General features: G+C 40.7%; 1 protein-coding gene across 4 annotated transcripts in view; it reads right to left on the bottom strand.

Annotated features, from left to right (window-relative positions):
• ezh2 (enhancer of zeste 2 polycomb repressive complex 2 subunit) overlaps positions 1 to 21990 on the bottom strand; it is a 93887-nt gene that overhangs the window by 65921 nt on the left and 5976 nt on the right. For all 4 annotated transcript variants that reach the window (XM_078236538.1, XM_078236545.1, XM_078236527.1 and 1 more), the window contains 2 exons: positions 15237 to 15414; positions 4006 to 4134 (listed from right to left, as the gene is read on the bottom strand). In XM_078236538.1, coding sequence (XP_078092664.1) covers positions 4006 to 4134; positions 15237 to 15353 — 246 coding nt within the window. In that variant the 5' untranslated portion in view covers positions 15354 to 15414. The remainder of the gene's footprint in view (positions 1 to 4005; positions 4135 to 15236; positions 15415 to 21990) is intronic.

Consider the following 21990-nt stretch of genomic DNA (forward strand, 5'->3'; position numbering starts at 1 on the left):
AGGCCCTACCCCCCATATCCCTACACATTTACCCGCTAATCCCGCTAACCTACGCATCTCAGGACACTAAGGGGCAATTTTTAGCATGGCCAATCAACCTAACCCGCACATCTTTGGACTGTGGGAGGAAATCCACGCAGACACGAGGAGAATGTGCAAACTTCACACAGACAGTGACCCAAGCCGGGAATCGAACCCAGGTCCCTGGAGCTGTGAAGCAGCAGTGCTAACCACAGTGCTACCGTGCCGCCCATTTAATGCTCTGACACTCCTCAGAGCATTAAATGGCTATGGAGTTACAATGACAGGTGGGGGTGCATTGCCCATTGACCCTACAAGTGGTGTAACGGGAAACCCTCCCAATGGAAAATCTTGTCCCAGATCATAAATGATTAATATTCAATTATGGAACAAATTCAAGGAGGTGGTTGACGGAGCACTTTATGCAAGAGGTTATTTTTCATTTATTATTTAGGGCAAAGAAGATGAACACAGATATAATAATTAAGTGCACAGCACTTCATAGATTTTTAAAATTCTATTCATTCATGTGATGTGGGTGTCACTAGCTTGACCAGCATTTATTGCCCATCCATAATTACCATTGAACTTATCATTGCCGTCCCATATCGGAGGGCACTTAAGAGTCATAGAACATAACAGCGCAGTACAGGCCCTTCGGCCCTTGATGTTGCGCCGACCAGCGAAACCAATCTAAACCCATCTAACCTACACTATTCCAATATCATCCATAAAACATAGAACAGTACAGCACAGAGTCAACCATATTGCAGTGGTCTGGAGCCAGTTGCAAGCCAGACCAATAAGAATGGTAAATCCCTTCTCTGAAAGGACATTAATGGACCAAATGACAACGGTTTCATGATCACCATTATAGTCTTTCAATTCAAGATTTTTATTGAATTCAAATTTCTGCCATGATGGGATCAAAACCCATTATCCAGGGTCTCTGGATTACTGGTCCAGTGACAATAGCACTATGCGAGCAGCTCTTCAGGCATGTAGCTCAGAAAGAACATAGCTCACAGCTATTATTTTTTAATTGACTTAACAGTCTTACTTTACTACCAAAATTTTACTTTTTCCAGGCTTCAAATTTTCTTTAGGGTGTAGACAGGTTAGAGTTTAGGTCACAATCATATCAGCCACGATCTTATCAAAAGACAGAATAAGGTCTACTCCTGCTCCTAGTTTGTATGTTCGTTTGAAAGAGAAAGACACCAAATTTTACACTAAATGGTGGTAGATAATTACATAAATGCACACAAAGTACATTTTATACCGAGCAAACTACACCTCACAACATGTTAAACAAAGATGCAAAGATGCTGATCATTATCCAATGTGTTCTTATAATTAACATTTTGCTTTCATACTATTTTTACATTTATAAAATATATATAGCAATTTATCATGCTGTCTTGGGATTCACAAAGTTATCTTTGTCTGTCTGACCAGTTTTCAAAAAATTGGCATTGAGCGAGTGGCATTAACTGTGAAGTTTGACCCAAGAACATTTATGAATAAGTCAGTGATTACTGGATTTAATGGTTGGAAATGGTTAACACAATGCAATCAGCTACAAGAGTTTGCCAAATCATCTTGGACAGTGTTCAAAGCAATAAGTAGCACCCATACCCAGCCTTAGCCATAAACTGATGACTGCCAAGACAATGGGCAACCTACTTTTCAAATCCACCAATTATCTCAACAATTCACTAGGAAGCATTTACTAGAAGTCAAGGGATTTTAGCCGCGATTCTCCCATCCCACTGCGCTAATTCCCATCCCACAGCCGATTCGCGGGGTTTGTGCAGAGGATTGCACCTCACTAGTGTCTCACAATGCCAATGCGGGGAGGCGCAAAGACCATTTAAATGGTTATTTGTATATAATTTACATGTGATTAGCCTGGGATTCAGATCTCCGGGCCCACGAGCATCCCCCCCCCCGGGCATTGGCACCCTGTGCCCCTGGCACTAACCAAGAGACAAAGTGCCAATGCCCAGAGAGCACCATGGCACTGCACATCAGGCATGGGGCAGTGCCAGGGGGTGATCAGTGTGGGTGGGGGGTCCCACTGCCACTCTGCATAGGGATCGGTGGGGGGAGGGAGGGAGGGCAGTGATCAGGGGTGGGGTTGTGCTCGAGGCTGGCCTGGGAATAGTCAAGGGGCCAACGATCGAGCTGGCCAGCAATCGGGAGACCATCAGTGCGGGGCCACTGCGCCAATCTTGGCACTGATGGATTGGCGCATGCGCAGCAGTCCAGCTGATTTCAGCCTCTCCAGTGGGGATGGGCCCGGCCCCAGTTTTTAATTATATTCACTCTGGTGGCTTCTGCAGTGCACAGAATGTGGGAGATTATTCTCTGAACTCCCACTGACAAAACCCAGCGTGAATTTCTCCAGTTTTCACGCTAATTCGACACTTAGAATTTATTTGGGAGAATTCCACATTTTTTCTCACTAAGAGAAAAGACTATCCTTTGCCTGCCATTTTCCTTTAGCAAATCAAATTTGAGATCAGTAACATGAAAGCAGTGGAATACAATTTGTGCTCCAAATTTGTCATGTGATTTGATGGTGTTTCCATGTCTAACCTTCAAGAAAAAAAACTCAGTTTCACCTCAAACTCATTGTGCATAAACAGAATGCCAATTTGTTTGGACCACCCAGTTGAAAGATTTGTGGCACAAAGGAAAGATTTTGTTTCCTGAATATAATTTACTGTAGGGCATTCTGGATTACATGCAAAACTCTGGTCACCAGAGACAAAAATGCAAGTGCCATGTAATACTGTAACAGTTGAATTAGTGGAAAAGGAAAATAGATTAGTTGAATTAGGGACAGAGATAGGTTGATGTGACAAAATTCTAATAGGCACATCATAATAAAAGATTTGATATCATGCAGGGTAAGAGCAGAGATACTGCAAATGAATATTTAATTAACCAGGGTGGTAAATTCAACTGAGGATAAGTTAAGAGTTAACAAGCTCAAATTTGGTGATTGAAAGTTTAAAAGCTTTTAGCATTATGATTAGAACAGGCTTCGAATAAAGACGCAAAAGGAAAGGGAGGGTCTGAATTTACATAACCCTTTCAAGAGTTCAGGTTATTCCAAAACACTTTGCAATGTCGATTGAGGGATCAATACTGGCCAAGACACCAAGGATAACTCCCTGCTCTTCAAGATAGTGCTATGGGATCTTTTAGACTTACATGAGAAGGCATACAAGTTTAACATATCTGAAAGTCTAAGTAGCTGCATTACAGTATTTTTCTCCTTATGGATCAAGTGTCAAGCATCAATTAACCGTAAGGTTATATTTTAAAGCTTGTTGGTTTTAATAAATTGGTTAAAAAGACTGCATTTAACATGAATGTCCACCAGATTTTCTGACCCTTTGAACTCTAGGCCAAACTAAAACTAATTGGTTCAAAAACAGAGTAAGGCAGAGAGAGATTCAGAGAGCACAATACTTAATATTTTCTATATTACAATGACTATACTTAAAAGTAATTCACTGGCAGTTAACGGCATTGGGTTATCCCATATAATTAGAAAAAGCAAATTATTTCTAATAGGATCATAAAGTTAAAATATCAGTTTTAATACATTTTGTGCCATTTCAAAGCTATAAACATTTTGAATGCAATAGCCTAAGCACAGCAAAAAACAATTTCAATCTCGGTTCAGTCATGAAATTCTGAAATAAGGGTTTAAGATTGTTCCTCAATTTAAAAGAGTTCAAAAGCGAAGTTAAGAATTCCCAATTGTCTTTGTTGAACAATGCAACTGTGCAAACTATTTATAGAGTAAATACTCAATAAATGTCTTTATCATGTTTAAATCAATTCATCAGACTTTGAAGCATTGCACACGAGAAGGTAAGCAGTTTCCTTCCTATAGGGAGAAAGACTGCACGTAAAACTTTGTTCATTAAATAAGCTTGACCCGGTCTTTAAAAAAATGCATCATACCTCTCTGGTTCCACGCATTGTGCTCACAGAAGTCATGATGTGAACCGGTTGTATCCTGTGCTGCTTCCAATCCTGGTTCAAGATTTCTGTTTTTTCTTTGATTTTTTGGCGATTTGCATTGAACATACTCTGAAGAGAATTAAGCTTTTGTTAATTTCAATTTATATCATTCCAGACAATATTCACTGGATATGCACCCCCACTTTCCATCCTACTTAACAAATGGAAAAGAAATAGGACCACATACAAAAGGAAAATTGCTCATCACCACCATTCACAAATGGTACTGAATTTGACTAACATACAAGAAAATAAATCACTTTCAGTTATTGCTTGGGAGTCACTGACCCAAACTCCAACTCTATTCTTCTCCCGTGTTTTGAGTGAAACAAAGTCGAGCTACTCCATGTCAAAGAGAAAATGTTAAAGCCACCAAGAACAGAAATTATGCATCACTCTTCTCAATTACCGACAAGAATAAGATGGAACAAAAAAATGTTTTATTTACTCTGGTAATGCATGGCCGTCCTCAAGCCTTGCAACCTTGCATCCATATGACCCAATATACTGAGATAAGAGGCCCTTTGTAATCTGTTCCCCTCCAGCAATCTTTGTGATTTCTGGGTCATCACTGAATGTTTACACCGAACATTATTTACATACATTTAAACATATTATCCAGGGAATCATGGAAGCTTATAGCACAGGAACAGACCATGCAATCAGCTAACCTCTGAATGATATAAATGTTTTGTCCTATATCCTCTTATTCGGCTGGTAAAGTTCCTTATAAAGTACCATTTAAAATTATTAATGGAATCAGCCTGCTCTTTCAGGTAGTGTTCCAGATCCGGACAAATGAGTGAAAGAAAATTATTTTCATCTCCCCTTTGGATTTTCCCCCAATTATTCTGAATCCATGACCTTTAGTATTGACCCACAACCAAAGGAACATTTTTCCCTATTTCCTTTAAAAGCCTATCATCTTGGAAACATTATTACGCAATATTAACCTTTATCTGTTCACAGAAAATCAATTCTAACTTTTCTAACCTTGTTGCAAAACTGCAATCCCTCACCCTGGGTAAACATCCTGTATCTTCCTTCATGCCTCTTCACCTTTCCTGAAGCATAGTGCCCAGAATTATCCATAATACTGCAGCTGAGGCCTAACCAGTGCTTTATAAAGTTCTAGTATGATCATTTTGTTTCATATTTTACTCTTAAGTAATTCTATATAAGCTTTAAGTATCCACTGAACTTACCCTAGAACATTTACAGATTTGCGTATCTGGACAATATGTCCCCATTTACAGGTGTGTACCTGGACAACATGTCCCTGTTCATCTACACTTTTGAAAATCTTGCCATTTGTAGTATGCTGTCTTTCAAGGAGACCTCCCAAAGTGTATCACTTCACACATTTTTACACCAAATTTCTGCCCAATTTACCATCCTTCCGAAATAATCCTGAAGCCATTAGTTATCCTGATCTTTCACTTTGCCAAGCTATCTCCAAACTTTATAATATTTTACCCTACAAAGCCATACCAGCTCTTCTTGATTAAGCTATACCTTTTCAAATTAAGTTATTTTGTTCCAGAAAGTGGTTTCTAATAACTTTTCTACTACCGATAGGCTGACTAGCCAGTAGTTTCCTGGTTTGTCTCTCTCCTCTTTAATGAAGAGTGATATAAGTTCAGAAACAGTTCTCCAGCACTACTCCTGTATCCAACAAGGATTAAAAGATCTAATCCTTATATTTTTACCTTGCAATCCACCTGGACAAGTTGACATTCTAACTTTCAGTAACTGTAAATGTTTCAACATATTTTCTCCTGCATGTTTTAGTGCAACCTTTCTATCATCTACTTTGTCAAAACAGATGTGAAGTACTCATTTAATATTTTGTCATGTCCTTTGCCTCTACATGAAGACTTCCATTTGGACTTTAATGGACCCAACTTTTTCCCAGCAAACTGCTGATACTTTAATGTTTACCATATAGGATGTGATTAAATCTTGCCTACAAATCTTTTCTTGCAACCTCTCTTTGCCTCCTGTTGCTCTTGTACCATGGTTGTTAACCGAATCTTGGCTGACATTCATCACAAGTCTTTCTCTACGGTTTTATTTATATGCATATAAAAACATTTTCTTCCAACAATTCCTACTGTCACCTTATTACTGTTGGTAGATAAAAATTTTGGAACTCCCTTCCTAATAGCACTGAGTGTTCCTACAAAACATGAACTGTAGCAATTCAAGAAGACAGCTCACCACCATCTTCTCAATGCAATTAGGGATGAACAATAAATGCTGGCCTAGCCAGCGGTGCCCACATCTACCTGAACAAACTTTTTAAAGAAAATTTTACAATGATCAATTACTACACTATTAAATGTAACATTGCTAGTCAAGAATGGAGGAAGAGAGAAAAGCGGAATACAGATCAAGAATGCAGCTACAACGTGGTTTTTGGTGCATACACAGTAACTGTGCTAAGACAAAAGAGCAAAACATGGGCAAGTTCCATTATTTAAAAACGGCACAAACAACATTTGATATTAGAATGTACTTTAAATAGAGATACCTCTAATCAGGCTAGCATCCCTACAATACTGGAATTCGGCATTGAATCACCCAGATTCTCTCTTCCTATATTACATGTCCTTTATCTTCTGGATTTGCCTTTGGATGTCAGTCAGAGTTGTGGAAATGCTGCCTTCTTGAATTGGCAATGAAGGCAGTCATTTTTACTCCAGGTTTCAGCATAATTTTTATCCAACCCATCTGATGACAATGCTCAAACCCAATGGTCTGGGAAACAGGAGTTTACAGCTGACCTTATTTGATCGCACTGTTCTGGAATGGAAGAATTTCCGTTTTCGGTCAGGCTCCTATAGAGCGGAGACATTGACCTGCTTTCATTTGGACTTTTAGGCCTTGCAATGTGACTGTTTGTCACTGATTAAACAAATCCACGATCTGTCCAGCAATCATCAGTACCCCAATTGGACAGTAATACAGACCTCACTTAGATCTTTGACGCAAACAATGACATAATTCTGGAGGTGCTAATGTTATGATAAAAGGTGCCACCATGTGATCATGTATTTGTTTTTTGACAGAAGAGGGGATTTTGTTAAATGATCATGCTGAGCACAGTCAGCAGGAGGACACCATTTGTATTGTTTTTTTTAATGTTCCAGACATTGGACAACCTGACATCAAAGACTCTAAAGGATATCTTATAATTCTCTTGGGTTGCCAGTGAGAACTTCATGGTCAGAATACAACTTTTCTGTAACATCTTCATTAGAGTCAATGGTCAGGGAATAAGCGCTGATGATGGTGATATATTGGTTACATTTGAGCTGTAGGTGAAGTGTCATGAGTCTTTCAGTTCGATAATAGGAAAGTTCTGGTATTATAGGGATGCATCCAAGATTCTTTCATTCATCAGAAAACCAACTAAGTGGACAGGAGGGTTTCTGGTAGCCTTTTCTGTGAGGAGGATACAGAGATGCTTCAGTGTGATCTGGACAAGCTGAGTGAGTGGGCATGGCAGATGCAGCATAATGTGGATAAATGTGAGGTTATCCACTTTGGTAGCAAAAACAGGTAGTAATTGCTCAAGCACCTGTAAGCTGTACTGGATGTTGACGGTGGTGGGCTGTTGTGCTGGAAGCTGTGAAATGTTTAGGTTGCATCTTCAGTGGCAAACTACTCTATGATATGCAGAACATTGGGTAGATAGCTATAGTGAGACTAAAATTAAAATAAGGGATAGAGTGCGTCTACTGAAAACATAACTACTAATGCCAAACTGCAAAAAAAAAATTTTTTTTTTCTTTTGGCTCAGTTGTCAGCAAAGGAGATAGGTAGCTTATTTCACCTTGAAAAGGAAATAGAGGGTGTTACAGAAGTAAACTGTGACACCATTCATATGTTTGCTTGCTTAACAGAATCACAAAAGTATAAAGCTCTGTGACCAGATAAAATGCATCCAATAATTCTTAAGGAATTAAGGGAGAATGTCTGAATACTAGCACAAATCTTTCCCTAACCATCGAATACTAGAGAAGTTCCTCTGGTGCTGAAAAAACAGGAATCACTGGAAATGTTTAAAAGTGGATTATGTAACTGGTTGAACTATATAACTCAAAAGGACAGTGGTACAGGACTGCTATTCACCGAGGACAGCCCTGGTAGCACAGCTCTGGTAGCCAGAATACAAGAAGTGTATGGAGATACTGATAGGATACATAACAGAGCGAAAAGAATGAGTTGGAGGGATTGGTTTACGAAGGCCAAATAAACCAAGTTGACATGTTCTCACCGGAAAAGAAAATGTTGAATGGTGACATATGCTGTTTTTAGTATTCTAATAAAAAGACTAGATGATGTAGATCATGGAAAAATATTTCACCTTGTCCAGAACAGCAGACCCAGAGAGAATGTAGCCTGAACACGGGTAAATTTAAAACTAATCTGCAGAAACATTTCAGTAAGTAATAATGATTGTATTAACTCATTCAAATGGAAAATGCAAATTAAATAATTTGTACAGAAAATAATATTTTGGGATTAGTGGATGAATATTTTGGGCCACAACACAAACCATATGCAGCATACGTAGGAAACAGGAAATTACTATGGATTTATGGCTCCAATGAGAGCCTCACCAATTCTTTATCAGAAAAAATACTGTAGTCCTACTCGTTGCGCTCTCAAATGAAGAATCATAGAATCCTACAGTATAAAAGGAGGCCATTTGACCCATTGAGTCTAAAGAAACAGCAATCCCACCCAGGCCCTATCCCTGCAACCTTACGTATCCACCCTGTTAACCTCCTGACACAAAGCAGCAATTTAGTGTGGCTAATCAACCTAACCTGCACATCTTTGAAGTGTAGGCGGAAACCCACAGACACACCCGAGGCCAGAATTGAACCTCGGTCTCTGGCGTTGAGGGGCAGCAATGTTAACCACTGTGCCACCATGCCAGAAATTCATGGGTCTTTTTCCCCCTCCATACTTCCAGAATCAATATCTTCCAAGTAGCTATTTCGGTCACCTCTCATGGCCAAATCATCTTTGCCACATGCACCAGCTCTCTTCCATTCTGTTTTAATGCATTTTATCGTCTTCAAATCATTAATTTTATATTTAAAACTAGACAACTGTACCCTCTTTGTTTTCACCTAACTGATTAGCTTCAATTTTTCAGCCACATAATTGCTCACGTCAATCTTTTGCTTTTAAGGGATACAATCTCCACCTCATTCAAATATTCATTATTGTGCTCATTCCTAACCACCTGCCACATCATTTTCTCCAGCTACTTCAATCACCATCCATGCAGCAGGAGCAAGCGTTCCCAAAGTTGGATTGTTGCCTGGAACCGGGATAAAGACATTCCATCGGAGCTAGAGGTAAACTTGGAGCCGGGAGGGTAGGGAAGAATCCACAAGGAGCAAATCACAGAAGTAGAACCATAAATTATATTCTGCTGAGATAGTTTAAGCAATTAAGTTCCAATTTAAAATTCAGAGTCACAAAAGATAATAAGCTCTTGTGAGAAAGGAAAGAACAAATATGTTTGGGTAAAATTGCATCAATAAATAAAGTAAAAATAAGATCGAGTCTCTTGCATATAGCATGTGAAACAAGGTAGAAAAACCAGAGCCACAAAAGAGACAAAAGAATTTTCTTTAATTGTCAGTAAATATGTGGTTACAAACTGATCAACGTTGGGAAATAAATATTACAGGTACTTTGCATTTCAAACAAACAAGTGGAATGGTAAAGAGCAGTAGTCCTGATAATAGAGGGTATCGACAATAATAAGAAAAAACCTTGGCTCAGAAAATCAGTATGTAGAATCAGTTATGGGTGGAGATAAGAAAAGGAATCAGAAAACTTGTGGGAGCAAGTTATGGGCCCTTAACAGTAATTCTACCTTTGGGACAGTATTACACAAGAAATAATTAGAGCTTGGATAAAAACAAAGTATGGACACCTTCAATCTTTATATAGATTCAAGAAATCAAATTTTTTAAGAAGAATGATTAATAGGATGTGGGTGCCGCTGGCTAGACCAGCATTTATTGTCCATCACTAGGTGCCCTTGAGAGGTGACGGTGAGCTGCCTTCTTGGACCGCTGCAGTCCCTAAGGTATAGGTACTAATAAACATAGTTTGGAAGATAATTTTGCAGAATGAACTAGGAGCAGTTACTTTAGATCTAGTATTGAAAAAGTGATCAAAATGAACCTAATAAAGACTGACATAGTCAAGTCCAAAACAATCAAAAACTTAAGCAATGCCAAATTAACGATAGAGGGTTGGTAGGAGGAGAGGTACTCAATACAATTAATGTTACCAGGGAGGCAGTGCTTGGTAGACTAACGGGACTGAAGGTGGACAAGTCCCCAGGCCTGGATGGAATGCATCCCAGGGTGCTGAAAGAAATGTCAGAGGTAATAGCGGATGCGTTAGTGGTTATTTATCAAAATTCGTTGGATTCTGGGGTAGTGCCGGCGGATTGGAAAACGGCTAATGTTACGCCGCTGTTTAAAAAAGGAAATAGACAAAAGGCGGGTAACTACAGGCCTGTTAGCTTAACGTCTGTAGTTGGGAAAATGCTGGAATCCATCATTAAAGAAGAAATAGCAGGCCATCTGGATAAGAATGGTTCGATTAAGCAGACGCAGCATGGATTCACGAGGGGAAAGTTGTGCTTGACGAACTTGTTGGATTTTTATGAAGATGTGACTAGTGCGGTTGATGGAAGGGAACTGGTGGATGCGGTGTTTTTGGATTCCCAAAAGGCGTTTGATAAGGTGCCTCACAAAAGGTTGCTGAAGAAGATTGGGTCACACGGAGGTGGGGGTAGGGTGTTAGCGTGGATTGGGGATTGGCGATCCGACAGGAAGCAGAGAGTCGGAATAAATGGGTGCTTTTCTGGTTGGCAGATGGTAACTAGTGGCGTGCCACAGGGATCGGTACTGGGGCCTCAACTATTTACCATTTACATAGACGATCTGGAGGAGGGGACTGAGTGTAGGGTAACAAAGTTTGCAGACGACACAAAGATAAGTGGAAAAGTGAATGGTGTGGAGGGCGTAGAAGGTCTGCAGAGAGATTTGGACAGGCTGAGTGAGTGGGCGAGGATCTGGCAGATGGAGTATAACGTTGACAAATGCGAGGTTATTCACTTTGGAGGAAATAATAGCAAATTGGATTATCTAAATGGAAAAAAATTACAACATGCTACTGTGCAAAGGGACCTGGGGGTCCTTGTGCATGAGACGCAAAAACCCAGTCTGCTGGTGCAACAGGTGATCAAGAATGCAAATGGGATGTTGGCCTATATCGCAAGGGGGATAGAATATAAAAGCAGAGATGTCTTGCTGCATCTGTACAGGGCATTGGTGAGGCCGCAGCTGGAATACTGTGTGCAGTATTGGTCCCCTTATTTGCGGAAGGATATATTGGCCTTGGAGGGAGTGCAGAGAAGGTTCACCAGGTTGATACCAGAGATGAGGGGTGTTGATTATGAGGAGAAACTGAGCAGATTGGGTTTCTACTCGTTGGAATTTAGAAGGCTGAGGGGGGATCTTATAGAGATCAATAAGATAATAAAGGGGCTGGATAGGGTAGAGGTGGAGAGATTCTTTCCACTTAGAAAGGAAGCTAGAATTAGAGGGCACAGCCTCAAAATAAAGGAGAGTCAGTTTAGGACAGAGATGAGGAGGAACTTCTTCTCGCAGAGGGTGGTGAATCTCTGGAATTCTCTGCCCACTGAAGTGGTGGAGGCTACCTCGTTGAATATGTTTAAATCACGATAGATGGATTCCTGATCGGTAAGGGAATTAGGGGTTATGGGGATCAGGCGGGTAAGTGGAACTGATCCACTTCAGATCAGCCATGATCTTATTGAATGGCGGGGCAGGCTCGAGGGGCTAGATGGCCTACTCCTGCTCCTAATTCTTATGTTCTTAAATACATAGAGAGGAGAGCTGGCTACAATTGACTGAATATAAATAGAACAGATAGGTAGTTTTTAAAAAGTGGGAAAATTTCTCAAAAGGATTAAAGATGTTCAACCAGAACAGTTTCATTAAAAGTCAAAAAGTCTATGAAAATCCGTGAGACAAATTACCTGTGGTTTACAAGGGAAGTGTTGAATAGTTGGTATTAGACTAAGAGAGGCTTAAGATGTGAACAGAGTAAGCCCAGCAAAGGCCAACTAAAATGTTGCTAAAAGGAAGTAAATAGAATATGAATAAATTAGACAGGACAGGATTATAAAAATAAATTGAGAGATTTTCCAATTATGTAAAAATGAGGACAGCTAAAGTAAACATTGGTTCCTTAAGAACAAAGAACAATACAGCACAGGAACAGGCCCTTCGGCCCTCCAAGCCCGCGCCGCTCCCTGGTCCAAACTAGACCATTCTTTTGAATCCCTCCATTCCCACTCCGTTCATGTGGCTATCTAGATAAGTCTTAAACGTTCCCAGTGTGTCCGCCTCCACCTTGCCCGGCAACCCCCCCCTCGTGAACGTCACCACCGACCTGGGAAAAAGCTTCCCACCGTTCACCCTATCTGTGCCTTTCATAATTTTATATACCTCTATTAGGTCACCCCTCATCCTCCGTCTTTCCAGTGAGAACAACCCCAGTTTACCCAATCTCTCCTCATAACTAAGCCCTTCCATACCAGGCAACATCCTGGTAAACCTCCTCTGCACTCTCTCTAAAGCCTCCATGTCCTTCTGGTAGTGTGGCGACCAGAACTGGGCGCAGTATTCCAAATGCGGCCGAACCAACGTTCTATACAACTGCAACATCAGACCCCAACTTTTATACTCTATGCCCCGTCCTATAAAGGCAAGCATGCCATATGCCTTCTTCACCACCTTCTCCACCTGTGACGTCACCTTCAAGGATCTGTGGACTTGCACACCCAGGTTCCTCTGCGTATCTACACCCTTTATGGTTCTGCCATTTATCATATAGCTCCCCCCGTTAGTTCTACCAAAATGCATCACTTCGCATTTATCTGGATTGAACTCCATCTGCCATTTCTTTACCCAAATTTCCAGCCTATCTATATCCTTCTGTAGCCTCTGACAATGTTCCTCACTATCTGCAAGTCCAGCCATTTTCGTGTCGTCCGCAAACTTACTGATCACCCCAGTTACACCTTCTTCCAGATCGTTTATATAAATCACAAACAGCAGAGGTCCCAATACAGAGCCCTGCGGAACACCACTAGTCACAGGCATCCAGCCGGAAAAAGACCCTTCCACTACCACCCTCTGTCTTCTGTGTCCAAGCCAGTTCTCCACCCATCGAGCCACCTCCCCCTTTATCTCATGAGATCCAACCTTTTGCACCAACCTACCATGAGGGACTTTGTCAAACGCTTTACTAAAGTCCATATAGACAACATCCACAGCCCTTCCCTCGTCAACCATTCTAGTCACTTATTCAAAAAAACTCCACCAGGTTAGTGAGGCATGACCTCCCTCTTACAAAACCATGCTGACTATCGTTAATGAGTTTATTCCTTTCTAAATGCCCATACATCCTAGCTCTAAGAATCCTCTCCAACAACTTCCCTACCACGGACGTCAAGCTCACCGGCCTATAATTTCCCGGGTTATCCTTCCTACCCTTCTTAAATAACGGGACCAGAGTCTCTTAGGGGCAGAGACAGGAGACGTCATCATGGAGAATGAGGAAATGACAGAAGTTATACTTACATATCAGAAATAAAAGGTAACTGAGGGGCTGAGAGAATAATAGAAAAAATTAGAAAAACTTGGGAATCTAAAAGCTGACCAGTTCCCTGTATCTGATGGCCTACGGGCTCTAAAAGAGGTAGTTTAATTGTCTTAAACTCTTTCATGGGATCTGTTGCTGGAGAGGACATTTGCTACCATACCCATTGCCCTCGAGAAGATGGTGGTGGACTGACTGCCTTCTTGAACCACTGCAGTTCATGGGGTGTAGGTGCATGCAGTTCTATTAGGAAGGGTATTCCAGGATTTTGATGCAGCAACAGTGAAGGAATAGCAATACAGCTGAGTAAGGATGGTGTTGGACATTTGCAGAATGTCTGCTGCCCTTTTCCTTTTAGGTGGTTGTTGTTGCATGTTTGGAAGACTCAGGCTGACCGTTTAGGACCGAGAGAAGAAATTTATTTACCCAGAAGATCTTGAATCTTTGGAACTCGTCACCTCCAGAGGGTTGCAAATGCTCCATCTTTGTATATATTCAAGGTTGGGATATCGATCTCCAATCCCTCGAGAAATCAAGATTTATGGGAAGTGGGCAGAATATCTACCATGATCAGATCAGATAGGTCGAGCCATAGGACCACCTTCCAAAGCTTAGCTTAAACTCATGTGTATACTATAGGCCAATACTTCAATGCAGGGAGTCCTACAGACGTTCATCAGAAATGTTAAACTGAATATGTCTATTTATAAAAGATGCCATGGGAAATAGCCTATAATAACAGTAATCACAGAAACATAATGTGGTGGAACAATTTAAACTTATTGTGCACATTTCTAAAAGAGTAGTACAAGTTTACATAATGTATTATGATTGGCAGCCCCCATCCACCTCATTAAACATTCACTCCCTCCACCACTGACGATAGTGGCAGCAGTGCATATCATCTACAAGATGCACTGCAAAAACTCACCAAGGCTATTTGGTCAGCACATTCCAAACCCACAATCGCTACCATCTAAAAGGACAATGGCAGCAGACACATGGGAGTGCCACACATGAAACACCCCCCGAAAGTCACTCACTATATTGAGTTGGAAATATATCGCCATTCCTTCACTGTCGCTGGGTAAAAATCCCAAAACTCCCTCCTCATCACTGTGGGTGCATCTACCACAGTGACTGCTGCAGTTCAAGAAAGCACCAACTTGTCAAGGGTAATTAAGGATGGGCAATAAATGCTGGTCTAGCCAGCAACACCTACATTCTATAAATTTTTTAAAAAGAGTATTAGTTTGCAATTGCTAGAATTCTTGATGTATAGTATCTTGATAAAAATTAATATTTAAGAGACGACACACGCTCAATGTGAAATGTTACAAACAACACAGCACCCTCTCCTGGTGCCACAAAAATGGCAATTACAGTATGGTCATTTGAGCTACTTTAAAATAAAAAAACCTGTAGCACCCTACCTTAACTTCATCTGCTCGTCTAAAGCGCTTCAGTTGTCGAAGACGCATGTATTCAGATTTGACCCGCTTTCGCCAGCAAACTGGTCCTTTTGTAGATTTCTTACCAGTAAAACCCATGGTCACTCAGTAGAGGTATTTTTCAAGACAAATACTTGCACTTCCATCCAGCGAGATAATTCTGCAAAAGATAAAAATGTATGTCATTAATACACATCTGCCCTAATATATTAAAAGTTATTGTGGCCAGGATGTTCATGCGCGACAAAAGCTCATTTTACATTTTTCATGTTGCAATTTTGTATCATATTGTCAATGATAATACCAGATCCAATTCTTTTACAATGGAAAAAGCTTAACTCACCACAATCACCAGGTAAGTCAAGTCACCTATCTGCATTTCTATTAGCTGCAAATTTGCTGTTCACCTGGCCCACAAATCAGTTGCTTAAAACTTGACTTTTTAAGCAAATAAGAAGCACATCTGGCATTTCTCTGAAATCGATCACTCTGCTCACACTATTTATCCAAATTTTGGGTCTTAGCCCAACAATCCTTTCTGCTTTCTTAAGTAGCACACTAGCTGGCCTCACGACACTGTTTGCTATCTGCCAGATTGTCATTGTAGCCACCTGTACTTTAGCTATTAAGATAGTCAGGCAGTAAATTTTTTATCCTCCCAGTACTATCCGACAATAACTGAACAAAAATAATGTTATTTTCAATGCATTTAAATGATCATATAATATTATGTAGGAACATGAGCTGTCTACTGCTTTAGCAAACAGCCTCCTTTTAAAACTCCAAGCTTAAGCAGGCATCTAATTTTCTTTTTGAAACTTACCTTTCATATTAGAGCAGATAACGTAACAAAACCCACAAGCAGGGTGAATAGAGGCAAGATGTTCTTGGGTAACACGAAAAAACATGCATAATTCTTTCTCAACTATAATAAAAGAGACATTTTACATCAATTCTAGCCCCTCTGAAATGGCTTAGCGACACTCAGTTTAAGGATAATTAGGGATGGGCAACAAATGCTGGCCTTGCCAGCAATGCCCACATTCCATGAAAGAATATTTTAAAAATCTATTAGTGTGTGGCAGGAATAACAGCCATGTCAATACTGTTAACTACACTGCTTGGATAGGCAGTTATCCAAATATGTAACCATAAATGAATTAAAATAATAAATATTGAATGAAAAAGATATTGAAGAAAACAAATTTCCCAAAAGGAAATGAAATTGGGAAAAAATGAAACAGTCTTTCAGTGGCTGGTATGAGCTCACTAAATTCACGCAAGCTTGTCAGGCAAAAAAATGACCTGTTTGTGAGAGACTTCCTTAGTTCAGAAATTTTCTTAATTGCTACAAATGTTGTTCATTTCTCAAGTTTGAATTTCACATCTTTACCATTCAATCACATTTCTAAACTACCTCAAAATTCAACTCCTCACAAAATTTCTCTATAAATGGTCTCCCAAAACCATCTGGAATTTTTGGATTTGTTTATTTTTATTCAAATCTGGATGTATTAAATTGGCATCAATTTTTTTCAGCCGTGGCTCTTTGTGATTAAACACAGCAATAGTCACCTCTGCCTTAAATTATGAAAATCCACCAAATTGAATAACGCGTTGTCAACTGCTTAAACTGCTAATAAATGACAAGCATTCTGAACCTTTATAAAGTTCTGGTTAAGCTCTAGGGCATTACATCCTGCCTGGGCATCACTTTTCAGAAAGGATGTATAGGTCCTGAGAGAGCACTGAGGAAATTTACCAGAATCACTCCAGGGATAAGGTTAGGTTGGAGAAGCTGGAATTGTTGTCCTTGGAGCATGAGATTATGGGGTAGAGGTCAGTGTGCCAGACAAGATTGGCACTCCCTTTTCTGCAGGTTTGATCACAAGTTCAGTGTTGGATCTAAGCGAATGGAGTACAGCAAGTTCAGAAGGAGACAAATCGGAGTAAGAGGAGCAGAGAAATTGAGACAGCCAATATAATGCCGACAGTTCTCAATGAAATGATCAAAAGCAAGTAGGAGGCCAGGGGTAGGGGCTCGGGTAGAGGAATACTGGAGGCAAGTGAAAGATTCCATTGAATGCGGGGAGGACTCCTGCCCAAATAAGTGAGCATGAAGACAAACGGCAATGGAAGTAGAGGGAGAAAGAACATTGGAGATGGGTAAGAGGGCCCACTGAGCAGGGAAACAGCGGACTCCTGGGCAAAGAAATGTGAACACAGTAAGAAGTCTCAACACCAGGTTAAAGTCCAACAGGTTTATTTGGTAGCAAATACCATAAGCTTTCGGAGCGCTGCTCCTTCATCAGATGGAGTGGAAATGTGCTCTTAAACAGTGCACAGAGACACAGAAATCAAGTTACAGTGTAACTTGTAACTTGATTTCTGTGTCTCTGTGCACTGTTTGAGAGCACATTTCCACTCCATCTGACGAAGGAGCAGCGCTCCGAAAGCTTATGGTATTTGCTACCAAATAAACCTGTTGGACTTTAACCTGGTGTTGTGAGACTTCTTACTGTGTTCATCCCAGTCCAACGCCGGCATCTCCACATCAAAGAAATGTGCACAGGGCGAAGGAAGAAAAGTTCAGTGTGATGCCAAGCTCAAAATTTATTCAGGTCGGCGGGCGGGGGGGCATAAGAGGACAGGGTGAGTTCTTTGCGAAGGACATATAGGGGAAAAGGTCAAAGAGTATTGTGAATACACAGCAAGAGGCAAAATTTAAAAGTATAGCATAAGGGTATGACACAAAGGTTAAAGTGTAACAGTACCACTCAGTGATGGAAGGGAACACATGACTTACACCTAGGGGTCAGTACAATGTTGGACAGGGCCATGTGAGAAGCAAGCAAGACGACAGCATCTTGCTTGCACCTTTACCATCTGGAACAACTCAAAACCTTGCAGGGACTGCAGAAGAAAATTGGAAAACTGAAAGAAGATAAAATCAAGAATTGTTCTGACCTGAAGAAAAGCTTGGCTTCTAAAGGCAGAAGTTAAATTCCTCACTGCAGCAGAAAACTCCATTAAATCCCATCAAAGTCCAGTTTTAATACCCAGAGGTGAACTAAAAAATGTAAAATTCCTGGACACAAGTCCTGGAAAATAAGTTAAATTCTGGAGTGGTCAGAAATTGCTGTTCAAATTGCAGATTGAGAAATCAGAGTCTGTGCCTGAGCACATGGCAGCCGAGCTTGCTTCAAAGAAAAAAATATTTTTAAATTAATCACAACTGAATAGGCAGCTTAAAAAACCCAGCAAAAGCCAGGATTCAACACTTCCAGACCTGAGAATGTTGCGCTAAAGTGGGTAAGACCAGTTGAACCAGGTAGCCATTGAGAAATTTAAATGTTGAGATCATGAATGCCATTACTGTGCCATTGTGCAGAGAAGTGCAAGACGGCATCATCTTGGAAATCTCTTGCAGATGAATCTGCAACTTATAAACTTTAACCATAGATCAGAAATCCACTCTGGCAGATCAATTTAGATGAGGACTCTGGAGAAAGATAAGAATAAAGGAAATAGGAGGTCGTTCAACCCATCAAGCCTGCTCCACCATTCAAACACATCATTTGCCTTTTACCCCATTTTTATCCACTATCCCCATATCCCTCGTTGTCATCAGATATCTATCTGCAGCCCTGTGGAATAGAGAATTCCAAAGATTCACCACTCTGAAGCAATTCCTCTTCATCTCAACCTTATATGGCCTGCAGCTTATTCTGAGGCTGTGTCCCCTGGTTCAAAACTCACCAAGCCAGGGGAAACATCCTGTCCACATTTATCCCGTCATGATGAGAATTTTGTATGTTTCAATAAGATCATTCTTCAAAATTGTAAGAGAAAACGAGCCTAGTTCCTTCTCATAGGACAATCCCGCCATCCCAGGAATTAAGTCTGGTGAATTTCCATTCCATTCCCTCCATGGCAGAAGTTAAATTCCTCACTGCACTGTCTTAGATAAGGACAGCATAGCAGCCAGCATAATCAAGGGCCCCATGCACCCCAGACATACTCTCTTCCACCTTCTTCTGTCGGGAAAAAGACACAAACATCTTAGATCACATACCAACTGACTTGAGAACAGCTTCTTTCCTGCTATCAGACTTTTGAATGGACCTAGCTTATCAAGTTGATCTTTCTCTATACCCTAGCTATGACTGTAACACTATATTCTGCTCCCTCTCCTTTCCTTCTCCCCTATGTACGGTATGATTTGTCTGCATAGCGCAAGAAACAATACTGTATACTAATACATGTGACAATAATAAATCAAATCAAACTATACACAATACTCCACATGCAATCTCACCAAGTCTTTATAAAATTGTGTGGCATGTTGCAGTGGTTAGCACCACTGCCTGTGTGTGGAGTTTGCACATTCTCCTCGTGGCTGCATGGATTTCCTCCCGGTGTTCTGGTTTCCTCCCACAGTCCAAAGATATACAGGTTAGGTGGATTCGCTGTGTTAAATTACCCCCTCATGTCCAAGATATATACGTCAGCATTAGTGGGGTCATGGGGATAGGGCAGGGGATGGGCTGGGTAAGACGCTCTGTTGGGGAGTTGGTGTGGACTCAATTACCTCCTTCTGCACTGTAGGGATTCTATGAATTGCAGCCAGCCAGCATTACTCCTGTACTCAAATTCCCTTGCGATGAAGGCCAACATACAATTTGCCTTCCTTATTGTTTGCTCTATCTACATGCTAGCTTTTGGTGACTTTTGAATAGGGACACCAATGTTCCTTTGGACATCGACACTGCCCAACCTCGCACCAGAGAACTACTCTGCTTTTCTGTTTTTCTACTGAAGTGGATAACTTCACACTTATTCAATTACATGGCATCTGCCATGTTCTTGCCCATTCACCTCGCCTCTCCAAATCCCCCGGAAGCCTCCTTGTATCCTCCTCACAACTCATATTCCCACCTAGTTGTGCAAATATTTGGAATTATTACATCTGTTTCCGACATCCAAATTACATATAGACTATGAACAGCTGTTGCCGGAGATTGGTTCCTGCATTTCCCCACAAGTAACAGCCTGCCATCCTGAAAATGTCCCATTTATTCCTACTATTTCCTTATGTTAGCCACTTCTCAATCCATACCAGTACCTTTCCTCCAATCCCATGTGCTCTAATAACCTCCTGTATCAGGCCTTATCGAAAGCATTTCGAAAATCCAAATACACCACATCTACTGGTTTTCTTTTATCTAGATTACAAGCGACATGCTCAAAAACTCCCAACAGGTTTGTCAAGCATGACTGGGACTTCAGCTCCGAATTGTCTTCTCTCTTTCGTTACAGGTACCAGAAGACCGTCATTGGTCAGACCAGCCAACCTCTCAGATGATTACCAGGACACCTTGAGTAGATGACAATTAAGAAAGGAATTAGCAACGAGAAGAGCCTCAACCTTTGTCTTCAGTACCATTGGATAGATCCCCCACCCCCGAAAGAACAGCTGCTACAATCCCCAATCAGCATGTCAGTGCTACAAATTATGATGGAACCAAGTAGCAGCCATCCATTGATGACAGCACACCACACAGCCAAACACAAAGATGTGCTTATTACCAAGAGCCATCTTCCATACAAGGGGAGGTGATGACGATCCACGCGCAAAGAGGAGGGTCTTGTCACCCCGGTCTCGAGGCCTCCAGACAACTCAAACCTATGAACTTAGACATTGGGGGAATTGGGGTAGTAGTAATTATGCAAGTCGATGGGGTAAACTATGATAACTTGTAAATATATTGGATAAACACTTGCATGGAGATGTAGTATTAAGGGGAAACACTGGACTGAGTAAACTACTGCCACCACTATGATGTAAGCAAACACATGGCCCATACTCAGGGGTCAACATAATGTTGGACATCATTCATCTCTTCTGCATGTGTTCCAGAGGAAGATATTAACTGTGACTAATCACTATGTGAAGAAATGATGAGTACCAGTCAAACATAATGTTCTTCTCTACCTACACAGAACCATTTCAGCACATCCCGAGTCATCCATGGCATTTTGAAACACATTTAAATAGTTCTGCAAAAAGCAGCCCCCGTACCAACACAAGCTAACCCTATATGATTTTCTATTGCAGCTTATTCTTTAAATATGAACCTATGCCAACACAAGCTTAAATTTTTCCTGCACCAACTTTAGGTTACATTTTTTAAAAATCCAAGCAGGGTATAATAATCATTGGGAACTCAGCAATCCTTCAAGAATGATGGAATAAAGTAATCCAATACCCAGACACCAATTCATAAATGCAATTGTGTGAAGGTTAAAGAAAAACTTGTATTTAAAAAATGGTTAGTTAATTGGTTTTTCACTTTCAGGTAACAGTCAACTGTGAATTTTCAATGTTTTCATAAGTGCAATTTAAAAATAATCACAAGGTATCACTCACAAAAATTAACCATCACCTTGAATGTTCTGGTCAACAATGGCTGCCAATATAATTTTCAACATTGGTGATCTTGTTACCCACACTATACCTTGGGAAGTTTTAAGCACATTGGCCATTCATCAGTTAAGCCTCACGAGATTACCAAGTACATTCAGAGTCTGGCACCAGACATCAGACAAACCAAGCAGAAAGTTTGCCAGATATATGACTATCTACTTAGTCTGTGCTGTAGTCAGAAGATGACACACCCTCTGACTCATTCCAATTGACTCAATGTTTCCCAGGACACTTCAAAAACCCTATTCA

The sequence above is a fragment of the Mustelus asterias genome, chromosome 2 (assembly GCF_964213995.1).
Source record: "Mustelus asterias chromosome 2, sMusAst1.hap1.1, whole genome shotgun sequence".
NCBI lineage: Eukaryota > Metazoa > Chordata > Chondrichthyes > Carcharhiniformes > Triakidae > Mustelus > Mustelus asterias.